Raw genomic sequence first — 15,439 nt, 5'->3', positions numbered from 1 at the left:
CCTCATCCAAGGTTCTGATTGCAACCAGCACCCTTGCGTGGGGAGTGAACTTCCCCGCCCATCTTGTTGTCATCAAAGGAACGGAGTACTTTGACGGAAAGACCAAGAGATATGTTGACTTCCCCATTACAGGTTAGTCATTCAAAATCAGTTACTGTATTCTGATTGTAATGATTACTGTGGTTGAGTCAAGAGTCTGTTATGAGGTTATTTACTGTGGTGAGATCAGTTACAGTAGTCGGGTGTATTTACTGTAGTCAGATAAGTCACTGTGGTCAGGTCGTTTACCGTAGTCAGGTTAATAACTGATATTCGGGTTTAACCCGTTGAGGACGAGTCCGGAGCATACTCGGACAAGTGTCTGGAAAATGCGTGTTGTAGCAAAATCAGTCTGTCCTCAACGGGTTAATGATTTCTGTAGTCAAGTCAATTTCTGTGATGAGGTCAGTTGCTGTAGCCAGGTCAAATACTGTGGTGGGACCAGTGAAGTGTCATCAGGACAGTCACTGTGGTCAGGTTGGGTACTTTAGTCAGGTCAGTTGCTGTGCCGTGGGGAATGAGGGTGGATGAGGCAAGGGAAAGAAAGTTGGATAGGTGTGCTGAGTTGAGAGAGGAGTGTGAGAAAAGGGGGTGGAGAGCAGAGGTGCATACTGTGGAGGTGGGGTGCAGGGGAATTGCTGGAGGATCGGTCTAAGGAGGTGGGTCAGAGCGATGGGAGGGGGAAGGTGGATTAAGAGGATTGTGGAGCAGCGGAGACAGGATCTGCATGGATAGATAAGGAAGGCATGGGGGGTGGGAATAGGGGGGTGAAGAGATATTGTTGGCACTTTAGAGTGAGTGAGTGGGAGGTTTAATGATGCCGAGTGTTTTTTGAGATGCCATGGGAGTGCTGTCTAGGGAATCCCAACGCAGCACCAGCCAGGCAGGAGGAGGTGTCCAGTACTTAAATGGCAGAAACACCTTTCCATTGTTTATCCAGGTCTTTTACTGTGGCATATTCAGACACTGAAGTCATGTTAGTTTTGTAGTGAATCACTATGGTGAGTTCAGTTACTTTGGGGAAGTCAGTAACTTTGTAGTGTGCCATAATTTGTCCTTCTTTCAAAAAGAGGATTTTATGTGCGTGTGTGTGTGTTTGTTTACCATGTCCATATAATTTCTTGTTTTGAATGCTAGTTGTTGTGTGTGAAGTAATTGATAATCAACTGATCAATTTAAGTTTTGTAGGGAATTTTGTCTGTTGCATATGGATGAGTATCATTTTCCAATTTGATCCTTAATTTTTGGTTCTGATAATATTTGATTGTTGTAGATGTACTCCAAATGATGGGTCGCGCTGGGCGTCCGCAGTTCGACGACCAGGGGACGGCAGTCATCCTTGTTCATGATATCAAGAAGCACTTCTACAAGAAGTTCCTCTACGAGCCTTTCCCCGTGGAATCAAAGTGAGTCCCTCATTTCATGATCAACAAATATTTCAATATCTCATTCATACTTATCTTGGCATTCCATGTGAATCGGTCAAGGTCAAGATGTCCATTGCTGCGATGGATATCTTGACTCTCCAACAAATCCCACATGCTTCTCTTTCGACATGCTGCTAATGGGAACGTGGCGTACCATGTAACTAATACTCCGCATTTCAAAGGCAACAGGATAGAGTCACAAAACATGTGTGTGCACTACAATGTAATAATTTTTGTTTTGCTGAGCCTCAGCTGGTCGTCCACTCCCTTTTCTCACTTTTTTATTTACAATAGGAATGAAAATATGCATAGAAGAGGATGAGCATATTCTCAAGAATATTACAAAGTGATTCCATACAAAAACTATTATTTTTGCTGTACATACATACGTGCAGACGTAACTGAGCGATTTCCAAGTCATTTGGAGCATTTTAAAATTTTGACAAGTGCGTATGCGCGTGTTGTGATGGCCTGACTGATAAATTATGTGTTATGCATTATTATTACAGATGTCATGAAGTTCATATTCACCAAATTTGATACAAAAATTAATTTTTGTTGTGAAGATATGATCGATCATATGAACTTTTCTCAAAATCACAAAATAGTGCCTGGATGACATCATACATTTTAAATGAGTGATTGTGATGAATTACTTTGTGAAACTAGATAATGGTATGAGATACCATGATGATTGCGAATTTCGTGTTGATTGGTCAAGTCATTGTTGAGATACTTCATTTCACAAAATATGGCAGAAATAAAGAAGAATAATGTACATGAAAGAAAGACTTTGGCAAACACAATATCTGATATACCCATGATGTATCACTTGATAATTTTGTGCACTTTTCTCCCTGTCTTTGAAGTCTCTTGGAGGTCCTGCCAGAGCATCTAAATGCTGAGATAGTGGCCGGTACCGTGACGTCCAAGCAAGATGCCATGGACTACATAACTTGGACGTACTTCTTCCGTAGGCTCGTCATGAATCCAAGGTAGGCTACAATACACAGTAAAACGCCGCATTGTGTGATTCTTTCACACTAATGATGATGATGACAATGATTGTCTTCTATGTACAGGAACACTCCCGTTAGAACGAAGCCCACACGACAGAGGGTTCCCTTTCGTGTCATCATGAAAATTTTGTTACAGCCAAACATCATAGTGTACAAAGATATATAGATGAAAATTTCTGGACCTGAATTTTGACGTCGTTGTAATGAGAATGTTGTGATAACCATGTTCGTTACAATGAGAGTGCATCATAGCTCCTTGCCTCACCATCATGTAGAAGTCAAAGTACTTTGCTACAAATGATTACTATGGTTAGTTTGATGTGATTTGAGAAACATGGTTGGAATAGTGTGAAGTAAATTAACATTAAAGACTAACCCAATATCAAGCTACTTATTCATTCAAGTGTATGGCACTGAGTGCCTGGTTGATACCGTTTGATGACTATTGCTAGTCACCTGAGGCACACCACAAGGGGTCAGTATTATTCGCCCGTTTTCTTGTGTAGGTGGAGAGGGGGACCATTCACCGGTTTGGCACCCTGCTCTTTGCGATGAGTGAATGAAGTGGGAACTTTTATGTCCATGTGTCGTGGCTAACTACACACATGGGACCTCCATTTAATGTCCTATCCGAGGGACAGAGTGTTTTGAGGGGACGGTATGATTACACACAACATTGTTCAGTGAGACTTGGGAATCGAACCCGGTACTCTTGGATGTGAAGGTAGATGCTCTACAGACTGGCCCATATCCCCCACCCTTGCCTCCAAAGTAGCTGGATTATAGGCGCACGTCACAACACCCAGCCATCAAGCTACTGAATTAGCAAAGAATTGTATTGCTGTTGTACTTGCAACAAACTTAGATGTATGAGTATGTTGGATAGATGTTGACACAGTTTATTGTAAGTATGAAAGCTATGCATAGCACATGTACATAGTTGCTCTCTAACCTGTGTATTATCTTGTGCATCTCGTTGCCATAGCTACTATGAGCTGGAGGACACTAGTCATGAAGGCATCAATCGGTTCCTGTCCCAGTTGGTGGAGAAATCCCTCTTGGATCTGGCCTACTCGTACTGCATTGAGATTGGAGATGTAAGTATGAATTTTTGTGAGCATTTTTATGTGTGTATGTATTTGTTAGTTTGTTTCATTCTTTCTCTCTTTCTTTGTTTTTTTCTTTTTTCTTTCTTTCTTCATTTTTATTTCTAGTTTTTGTTGTTTCTTTCTTTCATTCTTTCTGTGTGATCCTTTTTCTTTCTTTCGTTCTTACTTTCATTCTTTCTCTCTTCTTTCCCGATCTGTCAGTCTTTCTTTTTCCTGTCTGTCTTTCATTTATTCTTTCATTCTTTCATTTATCTTTTTGTCTTTCATTCATTCATTCATTCATTCGTTCATTCATTCATTCATTTGTTCATTCATTCATTCATTCATTCATTCATTTTATTCTTTCAGTCTTTCTGTTATTCATTCTTTCATTTTGTCTTTCTTTCTTGTTGCCTTTTTTCTGTCATTCATTTATTTCTTGCATTCTTTCATTTATCTTTTTGACTTTCATTTATTCATTCATTCATTCATACATTCATTCATTCATTCGTTCATTCATACATTCATTCATTCGTTCATTCATTCATTCATTCGTTCGTTCATTCGTTCATTCGTTCGTTCATTCATTCATTCATTCATTTCATTCTCTCTGTCTTTCTGTCATGCACTCTTTCATTTTGTCTTTCTGTCTTTCAGATTGCCTTTCTTTCTGTCATTCATTTGTTCTTTCTTTCATTCTGTTTGTCTGTCTTTCTTAGTGTCTGTCTCATTGTATGTTAATCACTTTGTCTCTTATCCTTTGGCCACCCAGGACAACCGTAGTCTGCAGCCCTCAACCTTGGGAAGGATCGCCTCCTACTACTACCTCCACCATCGTACCGTCCGGATGTTTCAAGATAGTCTCGGACCAGAGTGCTCTATACCAGATCTCATCACAGTCCTGTCGGCAAGTTTTAGATGCTAGGAATGCTTAATCATGTGATATTGTATGATTTCATGAACAGTACATGTAATTGAGTGTGTGTATGTGTGTGTGTGTGTGTGTATGTGTGAGTGTTGATTGTGTATGCCTTCATACTAACATGGTAATTTGGTAGTTTTAACCATTCCATGCGAGAACCTGGTGGCCTGCGTATTAAAGGTGGTATTCTGAAATCCTTCCTAGGAAGAAATTTCATTCTGAGTCAGGATTTTTTCCTAAGTGGTATTCTGAAAATCTTCCTAAGTTTCTTCCTAAGTGTCTTCCTATTTTTTTTTTCCTATTTGAAAGTTAGGAAGAAACTTAGGAAGATATGCAAATGAGGATGAGATATGCACATTTCTGACTTAGGAAGAAGTTGGTATTCTAGAATGCACTTCGGAAAGAATTTTAGGAAGATATTTGGGAAAGCCCCACCCCTATCCTAAGTATGTTGTTAAGATATAGCAAGCTGCAAAACATCATGATAGGCACTTGTCATGCACTCTGATGCGCGAAATGAGCATGAGAAAGGGGACATGCTGCGCACACGTGTATTGAACCCTACGCCATACTAATATGCGATTGTCATTGGTTGGTTCCTTATGATACGGCATTTTGTATTGGCTTAAGAAAGGACATGAGCAGGGATAAGGATGGCCTAATTTGCATTAAGAAGTTCCTAGGAAAAAATTCCAGAATACCAATTCTATCTTTCCTAGCCACTTCCTAACTTTCTGACATAGGAAGAAACTTGGGAAGAAACTTACGAAGATTTCAGAATACCACCCTTGGTCCAAGGGCATTTCAGAATTCAGTGTGGAACTGGTTAATAGAATGTCAGGCATGAGGTTGTGACAGCTTCAGGAACTTTCCAAAACAAAAGAAATTAAGGTTGACTTCATATTTGTGAGGTCTTTGGACTCATTTTGCCACAAAATCAGAGAAGAGAGCATTGAATATTTGTTAAAGGGAGGTCGAAGGAGACTGCCTTATATTCCTTATATCGTTCTATACCGTGACATCCTTATATCATCCTTATATTGTGACATCATAAACTGTAGTAATCTCCTCATCAAGCATTGATTTGAATGCTTTGAATGTTTCGAACAGATAAATGGCGCCATACAAATGCTGTTTCATCATCATCATCATCATTGACTCGCACAGAAATTTAAAAAAATTATAAGTTTTGAGCAGATTGTCCGATATTCCTCAAACTTTCACTGATGTGTTCTACTTGTATTGCTGCTGCTGCATTCACTCAATCCACATGCACATTAAGGTGCACTTGTCCTTGAAGTCTAACTGCCTTGGCACACAACGAGTTGAGAGGCTCTATATCAGGCTTTTGTGATGACAGACCTCATCTGTTGGTTCTTTCTCCCCAGGATGCCCATGAGTACGAGGATCTACCAGTGAGGCACAACGAGGATTCACTCAACAGGTGCATATCTTTCACTTTGATTCTTATGTGACTTTAAAGGGATGGTACAGTTTTGGTTTGGATGAGCTTTTCAATCTTATTTTGAATGTGTGTTTGTGAGATAATGAGAAATCTCTTATGAAATATGAAAGAACATTTCAATTCTTAGAGAAATTCACAGTTTATTTGATGAAAATTGGTCTCGAAATGGCTGAGATGCCCATAATAGCGATCCTAATAAAATGGGACAGGCCATGGCTTTTATTAGGATCTCTTTGTTTTCTCTTGTTTTCAGATATCTCGGTCGTTTCAAAACCAATATTCATCAAATAAACTTTCAATTCCCCTTAGAATTGTACACTCTTTAACATTTCATAGAAAGGTTTCTAAATATCTCGCAAAACGTTAAAAACTGAATCCTCACCTCAAGCAATACTATATCATCCCTTAACCCTTAAAGGGCCGGGGGGGGGGGGCAGAATCCACCCCCTCGACGTTTCGCGCTATAATTCTGTAACGCGAGAAGGCATCATCGCGAGGCTTCTTGACTTTCTTTGTTTAAGTCTCGCGCAACTTTTGAGACCAAATTTGCAACATCAGTGCTTACTTTTTACAATTGTTACAATTTTGATTTTTGTTTGAGCGTTATAAGAATAGTTGAGATTTTTTTATGTGATTGATTGTGTGTAGTGAATTCCACTCTGGCGTTTAAAATGTGTGATACACCCACAATTTGAATCAAGAAAGGTAGAGCTTTTATTTTAAACCAATGACCTCGTTATTGAACTTATCATAAACATTAAAAGATATGCAGATTTCCTCTGATGCTTGCATGGATCTTGTATGATCAATCTTTTTATTGAGTTCACATGAACTTGTTAGTTATGTTGCATGTAATATGTGTTTTCCCCCAGCAACCTTGCCGAACAGCTCCCTATCGAGGTGAATCGTCACTCGTTTGACAGTCCCCATACCAAGACACACCTTCTTCTCCAAGCCCACATGTCCCGCAACCCACTTCCATGCAGTGACTACTTCACAGATACGAAGTCGGTCTTGGACCAGGCCATCCGAATACTGCAGGTGACTTCATCTACTCACGTATCATGTATCATTTTGAAGAGCTGTGATTTGGCACAATCGGTAGCGTGTCTGCCGCCCAGTACAAGTAACCCGAGTTCAATCCCCCAAGTACAGCTGAGCGATGTTGTGTGTAATCATACCAACCCTTCTAGTTGGAGGCAAAACCTTGAATAGGACATTAAAGGCATTATTTAGTTACCATTAGCAGATTTAACAAAAATCCAGCTTTAGTGCTTCAAAATAAGTTCGAAAATGTGAGTTAGGGGTAGAAACAACCAATGTAAAAATGTTAATCACAGTTGACTACAATCAGTGTTCAGTGTTGTTAGATATACAACATGTGAACAACAGTTATAATATTATTCTACAATGTATATAATCTTCTGTCCAAATTTAGTTAGCTCTCTTTCTCTCCCACTACCACATTCATATGCCTAGATTGAAAGAAATGTAAATTCCTGTTGTAAAATGTAATTTCCTAAAATGCCTGTGTATATCTTGGCAATCAAGGACTTAAAAAGCAAAGATATAAAACACCTGTTTCTTGACCCTGGCCTAATCTAAGCATCAGTCACCGCCGGGGGGGGGGGGGGGGGGGGGGGGGGGGGGCACCCGCGAGAGGAGGAGATTGTTTTGGTTTTGGCATGGGCTAATGGGCTATGTAGCTCCATGGTATACATGCAGGTGGTCGATCTGTGTACGCATGCATTGTCAGCATCGGCAAACTTCTACAATGCTCTCCTTCTTATTCCTGTATTTTCGTTATTTATGGGTCAAATTTTTTCGTTCGAAATTTACAACGGATGACCATAGAATTTCTCAATAGAATATAAAATTGAAAACTTTAGAAAGAATAGAGAAAATTGAGTTCACTTTGAATGGTCTGCCACAGGCAGATATCCTTATCATGCTGTTACGTGATATGACAGCTGTTGTAGTCATTAAACCCTGGCTTGGCCTCCAGGTTTGCCACGCCTTTTGCAATGGGCCAATACATATCCTCCCACTTCTCAAACGAGGACTCGTTAGGGGGGGTATAGCACCCCATCAGCTTCGTTTGCCAATGGGGTCTCGTCTCAAATGGGGGTTTGTCGGCATGAAATAGTGACAGAAACTTAGAATTTACACACAAATCCAGTAGACAACACCGCTCTCTAGTCAATCACCACATAGAATGCAAGCCATATGTGAGAGGAACGGAATCGCGAGAAACATTTTCATAGTTTTGTCGCATTTGGCGATTTATTGACCGGTTTGGGTGGGTTTGTGCGTTTGAGTGGAATATGCGAAGTTGGCACGCTGTCGACTGAGTCAGGAGTGCGAATGTGGCACATAAAGACAATAAACACCAATCCTTTGTTCCCCTATACTGCTGCTGTAGGCCATGATTGATGTGGTAGCCTTCCACGGCTGGCTAGTGACTGCACTCCAAACCATGCAGCTGGTACAGTCTCTCCTCCAGGCCAGATGGCCACAGGAGAGCTCCCTCCTCTCCCTGCCTCATCTGGAGACCAACCACCTCCGATATCTCAGGTGAGTCATCTCAATAGGTAGGTCTTCATCAGCTCGAGCTTGAAGAATAGCCCGCTTTTTCTGATCCAAAGAATTAGCCCGATCAGAAAATAGCCCTCTAATTTTGCAATGAAGACTGAAATAGCGTGCTATTCTGATCGGAAAGTAAGCCAAAAAATCTTGGACTGATTTGCAGAATAGCCAGCTAATTTGCAAAATAGTTTAGTAGCACACTAATCGTAACGCGTCTTTATCACCTCGAGCTTAAACATCGGCACTGCATGCATTGCACACCACGCAGGAACGTACTAGGCAGTCGGGCCGGAGTGTATTCGCGCCGCTACTGTTCGTTTAAGTGCGCATGCGCCAGTATCGAGCTTATAAACCCGACCGTGCCTGAAGCTCGAGCTGGTGAAGACGCGATTGCACATTTCAGCTGACTTCGGGCCTAAAGATAAGTAATTTCATGTTTATGTTGGCCATGCCATTGATATGCTTTTGTTTTCCTGATCAAATTTTTATTGTGATAAGATTGTCACTCCTGTAGAGCCTGTGAGACTTTCTAATGTTACACAAGATCAGCTGCTTACAAAGTCACAGAATTTCATTGTTTCTTTATTTTTGTGTGTGTGTGTGTGTGTGTTTTAAAACCTTTAACGTGCTCAAGCTCCTAAACTCAAGCTTTTTTATCAACATTTCATATGAAAAGTCATCCATCCAGACTTGACCTTATTGTAAACTTGGCATTATATCAGCTGTAGCAGTGTACCTTGGTCCAACAGAAAGACCATCATGATCGAGTAGGGATTAGGGGGATTAGGTAGCCTCTCTTGATTGTTCATTAGCTTCCAGATGTCAGCGCCATTCGAAAAAATAACATCAACAACAACAACAAAAAGAAAAACAAAGCATGGTAATATTTGAATACTAATTAAAGAAAGTATGTGTGTTATCTGCAGAAATAAATCTGGTCCGATTGGAGGACTCCCTGAGCTGGTGGACAAATGCAAAAACAAACAGATGCTGGCTGGGATGCTGAGGGAGAAGCTGAATGAACGACAGATAGATGAGGTAAGGTCTGCTATTCTTTTAACCCGTTGAAGACTAGTCCCGAGTTTACTCATGCAGGTGTCTGATGAGAAATGTGTGTTACAGCAGAATCAGCTCATGCTCAGTAGGTTAAGGAATTAAAAGTCTTGTGGTCACAAAGAATTACTTGTAAGTGTTTGTTAACAGGACCAATTCTAGCCTATACATGTAATCTAGGCGGAGGATGCAGCTATGGTCTTTACTGTCGCGCTTGTAACATCTGATGCTGCGAGACTATAATGTCTTTGCTATTAAGTGATATGTCTGATGTGGCGAGACTATGAACAGTGGGTATGCAAGAAGCATCCGCCGCCTATATCACTCCTCTCTCTTCAGTCATTGTTTTGTTATTATCGACTATGAATCGATGACAGTTTTCGTACGAAAAACTGCCATCGATTTATAGTCGATAATAAGAAAACAAGTTAGGCAAGATGAGTGGATATAGGCGGTGGATGCTTCCACTGTTCGCAGTCTTTCTACATTAGAGGAATTGCTTACACATGTAGCAAAGACATTTATGTATAGTCTCACAGCATAAAACTTTTAGCGTGACAGCACAGACAATACATGTAACTGCATCCTCCGCCTAGATTATAGGCTAGACCAAATCATGCTGATGGCCAAAAAATTATGGTCATAGCAAAATCAAACTACCAGGGACATTGCTTGAAGAATTGTACATCAGAGCATGACTTTCTAAACTTGCCGTGGAGTTTGCTGTGAATATTTGTGGTGACAAATTGCGAAGATTTCTCAACCGTGAATAGATTTTGATATTTGTCATCTGACTTCCACTTACGTTCAGCTAGTCACAGAGGCTGTTGGTTCAAGCAGCAAACTACAAAATCAAATTGGGCATATTTGGTGGTAGTCAACATCTGTGGCTGCCTATGAAATGTCTTTTTCTGCATAATCACTTGAGCAACTTAAATCTATGATGTCAAAACACTGGGAATATTATGCATTTTTGTTGTTAAGTTCGAACAAATTTTTATCTCTAATTTTCCCATAGATATGGCAGGTGATGGAGCGGCTGCCCCTGGTAACGGTAGGCCTCTCCATGAGTGGATGGTGGGCATCTGGAGGGCATCAGGAGAGTCGCCATCTTCCATCAACCTACTTGAGTGAGTCACTTACATGTACAATCAGTAATGTCGTGCTGTTGATGGGGGCTGCAATACCATCATGGTTTTTGTTGCATAATGCTATTAGGGATCCCTCATCCACAGTACAGCATGTTTTGTGAGTTCCTTTTCGAAGAGATGAGAATAGATTAAGCGCAAATCTCAACATGATTATCGTGACATTTTCCCTGTGAGTTTGTTAGGCCTTATCCCTCCAACTGGAGAGAATTGAAACGGTGTCAGTGGTGTGAGATGTGATTCTTCCATACGTAGTCCCGAGTTTAGGAAGGTGGTTTAAGTTTCCAGACCATTAACTAAAAATAAGCACGAAATAGGCGTACCTTTGTCTTTCGCTTTATGTCAATGAGCAACTGTTCTTTGACATCTGTTGGCGCACAGAATCTGTCATGTGCATTTACGCAGAAGAATTTTGCATAAACCATGGTCTGAATTCAAACCACCTTTGTGAAATCAGGCCATAGGATTTTAGTGTTTATCAATTCAATTTTCAAGGTTATAGTCTGGCAGCATCGGACGTTAAGCGCGACAGTAAAGACCATAGCTGCATCCTCCGCCTAGATTATAGGCTAGAATTGGTCCTGTTAACAAAAACTTACAGGTAATGCTTTGTGACCACAAGACTTTTTATTCCTTAACCTACTGAGAATGAGCGGATTCTGCTGTAACACACATTTCTCATCAGACACCTGCATGAGTAAACTCGGGACTAGTCTTCAACGGGTTAAAAGAATAGTAGACCTTACCTCATCTATTTGTCCCCATAGAGAAGGAGAAATATGTACCTATGTACCCACAGCAGTGAGTGCAATTTATTTTCCTCCCATCACATTTGATTCGATTTGATGGTGGAAACGATAAGAGTCCAAGAACCACAGGTAATAGGGACTTTTCGATTTCCCCTCCTGGACATGGACAGCGAGGTGGCATCATTTAAAGGAACTGCACATGCTCCACGTTCTCCAGCATGTCCCACGCTAGAAACAAGAACACGTCTTTCAAGGATTTCACGTCCTCCTCGATTCAGGACGTGAGTGATGTCATCATTGCCACACCACTCGCCGTGACGTCATATAGCAGTACATTGTGTACGGCGGGCGTGCACTGAAAATCGAAATGGGTAATAACACCGCGAACGTAACGAGTAGACTGCAACCAATTAGAACCACTTTTGTACAAGAAAGGCGTCCTCGTCTACACAATCAAAAAGTCCGTAATGATGGATGTTGTTTGGCTTCGCTTCACTTTTTGCCTCTTAGATCGGAGAGCTAAAGACGAGGATTTCATCCAGGTCCATGCCGACCAGCAGTATGTCCTACAGGTTGACCTCAAGAGACTCAGACGGAGCAGGGTGAGGAATCTCTTCCTCTTTACTTCTTTGTTTGTCTGTGTGTCTGTTTGTTTGTTTGTGTGTTTGTTTTCTATGCCTCCACAACCCAAGGATGTAGAAGGCATTATGTGTTCAGGTCATCCATTTAACCATCTTTCCATCTGTTCATATACCCCCGATTTGTGAACATGACTTTATTAATTCCTTTCGTGGATATTATTGACAATAAACCTAGGTATGCTACATGAGGTGTAGATTCAGTGATTGATATCTTGAACAAATTCGGTTCAGATCAAGGGTCAGTTAGCTTTGCGGGGAGAAATTTGTTTTCCTAAAAACTCTGTCGGGTATCTTTTAAAAGTGTGACGGGAATGTTCTTTGTAATGATGATAAAAAGAATTTTAAAAATATGTTCTTTTTCGAAGGAGATTTAAGATCAAGCCTTTGAGTCAGTGATCAAAAGTCGCAATCTATATAAGGTATAGCGATCATAATGTGAAGGTAAAAACATCCCTGTTTACTGTATCTGTGTGCCAGTTAACTGCTATTCAGTCTCCCCCCCTTTTTTCATTTCATTTCATTTCATTTTATTGTTTCTGTATGGCACAATATAATCAACTCTGATCACTTTCAGAAATAAACACATGATTCATAATAATTCATGGTTAATTTTGCACATGACAGGTAATCAAATCTTTGTGACAAAGAACGAAGACATAATGATAATAAACAAAAAGTCAAGGTACCATACAGGAGGATCCCCAGTAAGCCGAGCTTGATATTGGGGCCTCTTACACAGATAAATGAATAAACAGTTTCAACCAACTGTCGGTTTACTTAACTACAACAAGACAAACTAGTTTTACACAACAAAAACAGTTACACAACAAAACATACACGGACATGTACACAGGTGATGCTAAGAAAGAAAAACAAAGAAGAAGGGGACAGCGATAATGAAAGATGGTGAGAAAGAACAGGAGAGAGAGAGAGAAATAGAAAGACTCCTCGTTCACTGTACAATAACACACTGTGCAAATACAACACTATTGCAGGTGCATACACCCTGTTGCCAGGTAACGGCTGGGTGTAGCAACGTACGGGCCAGTTACATCTGTATATAAAAATAGAGAAACATTCCATGGCATGCCTACAACAGAAGGCAGAGTACAACATAGAATGGAGATGCTTCAAGTAACAAAAGAAATTCATGTTCTGGATATGTTAATTAAGTCACTGATATTTAGCAACAAGCATATGTTTAACAAATCTTTTAAAGGAACCAATCGTGCGAATTGCACGGGACTGAAATGGTAAAGAATTCCATACGTCTGGGCCAGTGTGCCGAATTGATTTTTTAGCTAAACAAGTTCTGGGATTTATAAGAAGAATATTGGAGGCATTTCTTGTAGGGTAGGAGTGGATTTGTTTATTGAGTTGGAAAATATTCATGAAATAAGAAGGTAAACACTGAATGTTGTAGCGAAACATGAAAGTAGCAGTCTGTAAAAAATCAATATCATCAATTTTCAGAATTTTATGCTTTTGAAATATTGGGTCTGTGTGAGCTCTATAATCAGTCCCAGCACAAATACGCATGGCTTTCTTTTGGAGCAAATATATTGAATTTGTACTACTGTATGAAGTTGCCCAGACAATGTTGCAATAATTTATATATGGCAAAACGAGTGAGTTATACAATACAAAAAGAATTTCTACCGGAAGAAAATACCGTTCGCCAAGTGAGCCCCCCTCTGATTAAGAACCAGCTTTGACTAACACTGCCACTTCCCCAACAGTATACACAGTTTGCAATTAAAAGCCATCTCTTTTTTTGCATTGAGATATGAAAGAAAAATGTCTTGCAGCTTGAATTTAATTTCTCTTTTCTCCATCAGGTAAGGCTAATAGTGAAGATGATAGTTATAGCTGCAATAATTGTGATGATGACTATTGCCCCTGTGTGTACTGCAATACGTGCACTATGGTCCACCAACTGTTACCCTATGACTGATCTCTCCTATCTTGCTACCAGTACTTGTCATGTCTTTACTCTGTCTGGAGCAATGCCACTACTCCCTTGGAAATTCTCCTCTTTAACACCAAATTAAAGGGATGGCATAGTTTTGGTTGAGTATTGTGTGTATTGGGGGGGGGGGGTAATTCAGATTTTAACTTTTAGGGAGATAACTAGAAACCACTTTGATATAATTATGGAATATGGAAGAGCATACAGTTAATTCTAAGAGGAATTCAAAGTTTGATGAAATGCAGTTTTGAATTGGCTTAGATATAAAAAAACAGAAGTAAAAAAAAGTTGTCCAAATAAAAGGTGGGCCCCTCCTTTTATTTGGACCTCAGCCATTTTATAACCAATTTTCATCAAATAAACTTTGAATTCCTCTTGAAATTGTATGCTTTTTGATATTTCACAAATGAGATGCTCTTTATCTCACAAAAAAAAAGTTGGAACTGAAGCCCTATCTCTACCAAAAACTATGCCATCCTTTTAACTGGTGTCAATATCAATATCAATATCAAGAACTCATATTGAGAATATATTCGATGCCGTGTGCATATGGGTCAAAGTGTTATTGTGAAAGATGTTATGTGAAGTTGACTGTTATTTGAACCCACAACCTGCAACTCAAGAGGTCCGGGAAGCACTTCACCTAACCCCGTACTCAATGAACCTTGCTCCCATCCTATGCTTACTGCTCCCAGGAGAGCAAAGCCCACACCCCTCGCTTCCCCAAGGCCAAGGATGAGGGATGGTGGCTGGTCCTGGGCGATGTCGACAACAAGGACCTTCTTGCTCTGAAGAGGATCGGCTTCATCCGGGGGAAGACGGTGGTCCAGCTCTCATTCTACACCCCAGAGCGAGTCGGTGAGCATGAAAACATCCTCTTCGACTTCACATCCTCTTTTTTTCGATGAATTTAAACTTTTCTTTTTACGGGCATGATATTCTGTAGATTTACAGTAAATGTGATTTCAGATTTTATTTTCCTCCGGTCTGAACACATTTCGCGTTTTCCATGTTTAAAAATCATCTGAAAATTTTGATTGCCGATTTTTTCAACAAACCTCAATATCACCCCTGTTCTAATTAAACAATAAAGTTTGCTGAATTGCTTAGAATGATTATCAAGTTCATGAAATGATACAATTTGCAAAAGTTTGTTGAAGACAGTTTTATTTCGGATAATATTATCTTCAAAAATGGTCATCCTCTTGTTTGAGAACAAGGCCCCCCCCAAAAAAAAATCATATTTCATATCACCTCTTCCCCCCCCCCCCATATTTTGTTAACCTAATGAACAGTCTCAACTGCTCCTTTTTATTTTCTTTAAAGTTTCAAA

At 40.1% G+C, this 15,439-nt stretch overlaps 1 protein-coding gene across 1 annotated transcript in view; it reads left to right on the top strand.

Annotated features, from left to right (window-relative positions):
* The window catches only part of LOC139723933 (activating signal cointegrator 1 complex subunit 3-like), a 57,709-nt gene that overhangs the window by 40,999 nt on the left and 1,271 nt on the right, over window positions 1–15,439 (top strand). The window contains exons 30-41 of the mRNA XM_071635137.1: window positions 12–132; window positions 1,313–1,445; window positions 2,336–2,461; window positions 3,471–3,582; window positions 4,346–4,480; window positions 5,884–5,939; window positions 6,833–7,001; window positions 8,383–8,534; window positions 9,473–9,584; window positions 10,618–10,729; window positions 12,007–12,098; window positions 14,802–14,964. Coding sequence (XP_071491238.1) covers window positions 12–132; window positions 1,313–1,445; window positions 2,336–2,461; window positions 3,471–3,582; window positions 4,346–4,480; window positions 5,884–5,939; window positions 6,833–7,001; window positions 8,383–8,534; window positions 9,473–9,584; window positions 10,618–10,729; window positions 12,007–12,098; window positions 14,802–14,964 — 1,483 coding nt within the window. The remainder of the gene's footprint in view (window positions 1–11; window positions 133–1,312; window positions 1,446–2,335; window positions 2,462–3,470; window positions 3,583–4,345; window positions 4,481–5,883; window positions 5,940–6,832; window positions 7,002–8,382; window positions 8,535–9,472; window positions 9,585–10,617; window positions 10,730–12,006; window positions 12,099–14,801; window positions 14,965–15,439) is intronic.

Source organism: Diadema antillarum, unplaced genomic scaffold (genome assembly GCF_040938485.1).
Source record: "Diadema antillarum isolate AM-2024a unplaced genomic scaffold, OU_Dant_1.0 scf00000015, whole genome shotgun sequence".
In the NCBI taxonomy this organism is placed as follows: domain Eukaryota; kingdom Metazoa; phylum Echinodermata; class Echinoidea; order Diadematoida; family Diadematidae; genus Diadema; species Diadema antillarum.
The sequence above is the reverse complement of the archived record's forward strand: the minus strand, read 5'-3'. Positions and strand labels throughout refer to the sequence as shown.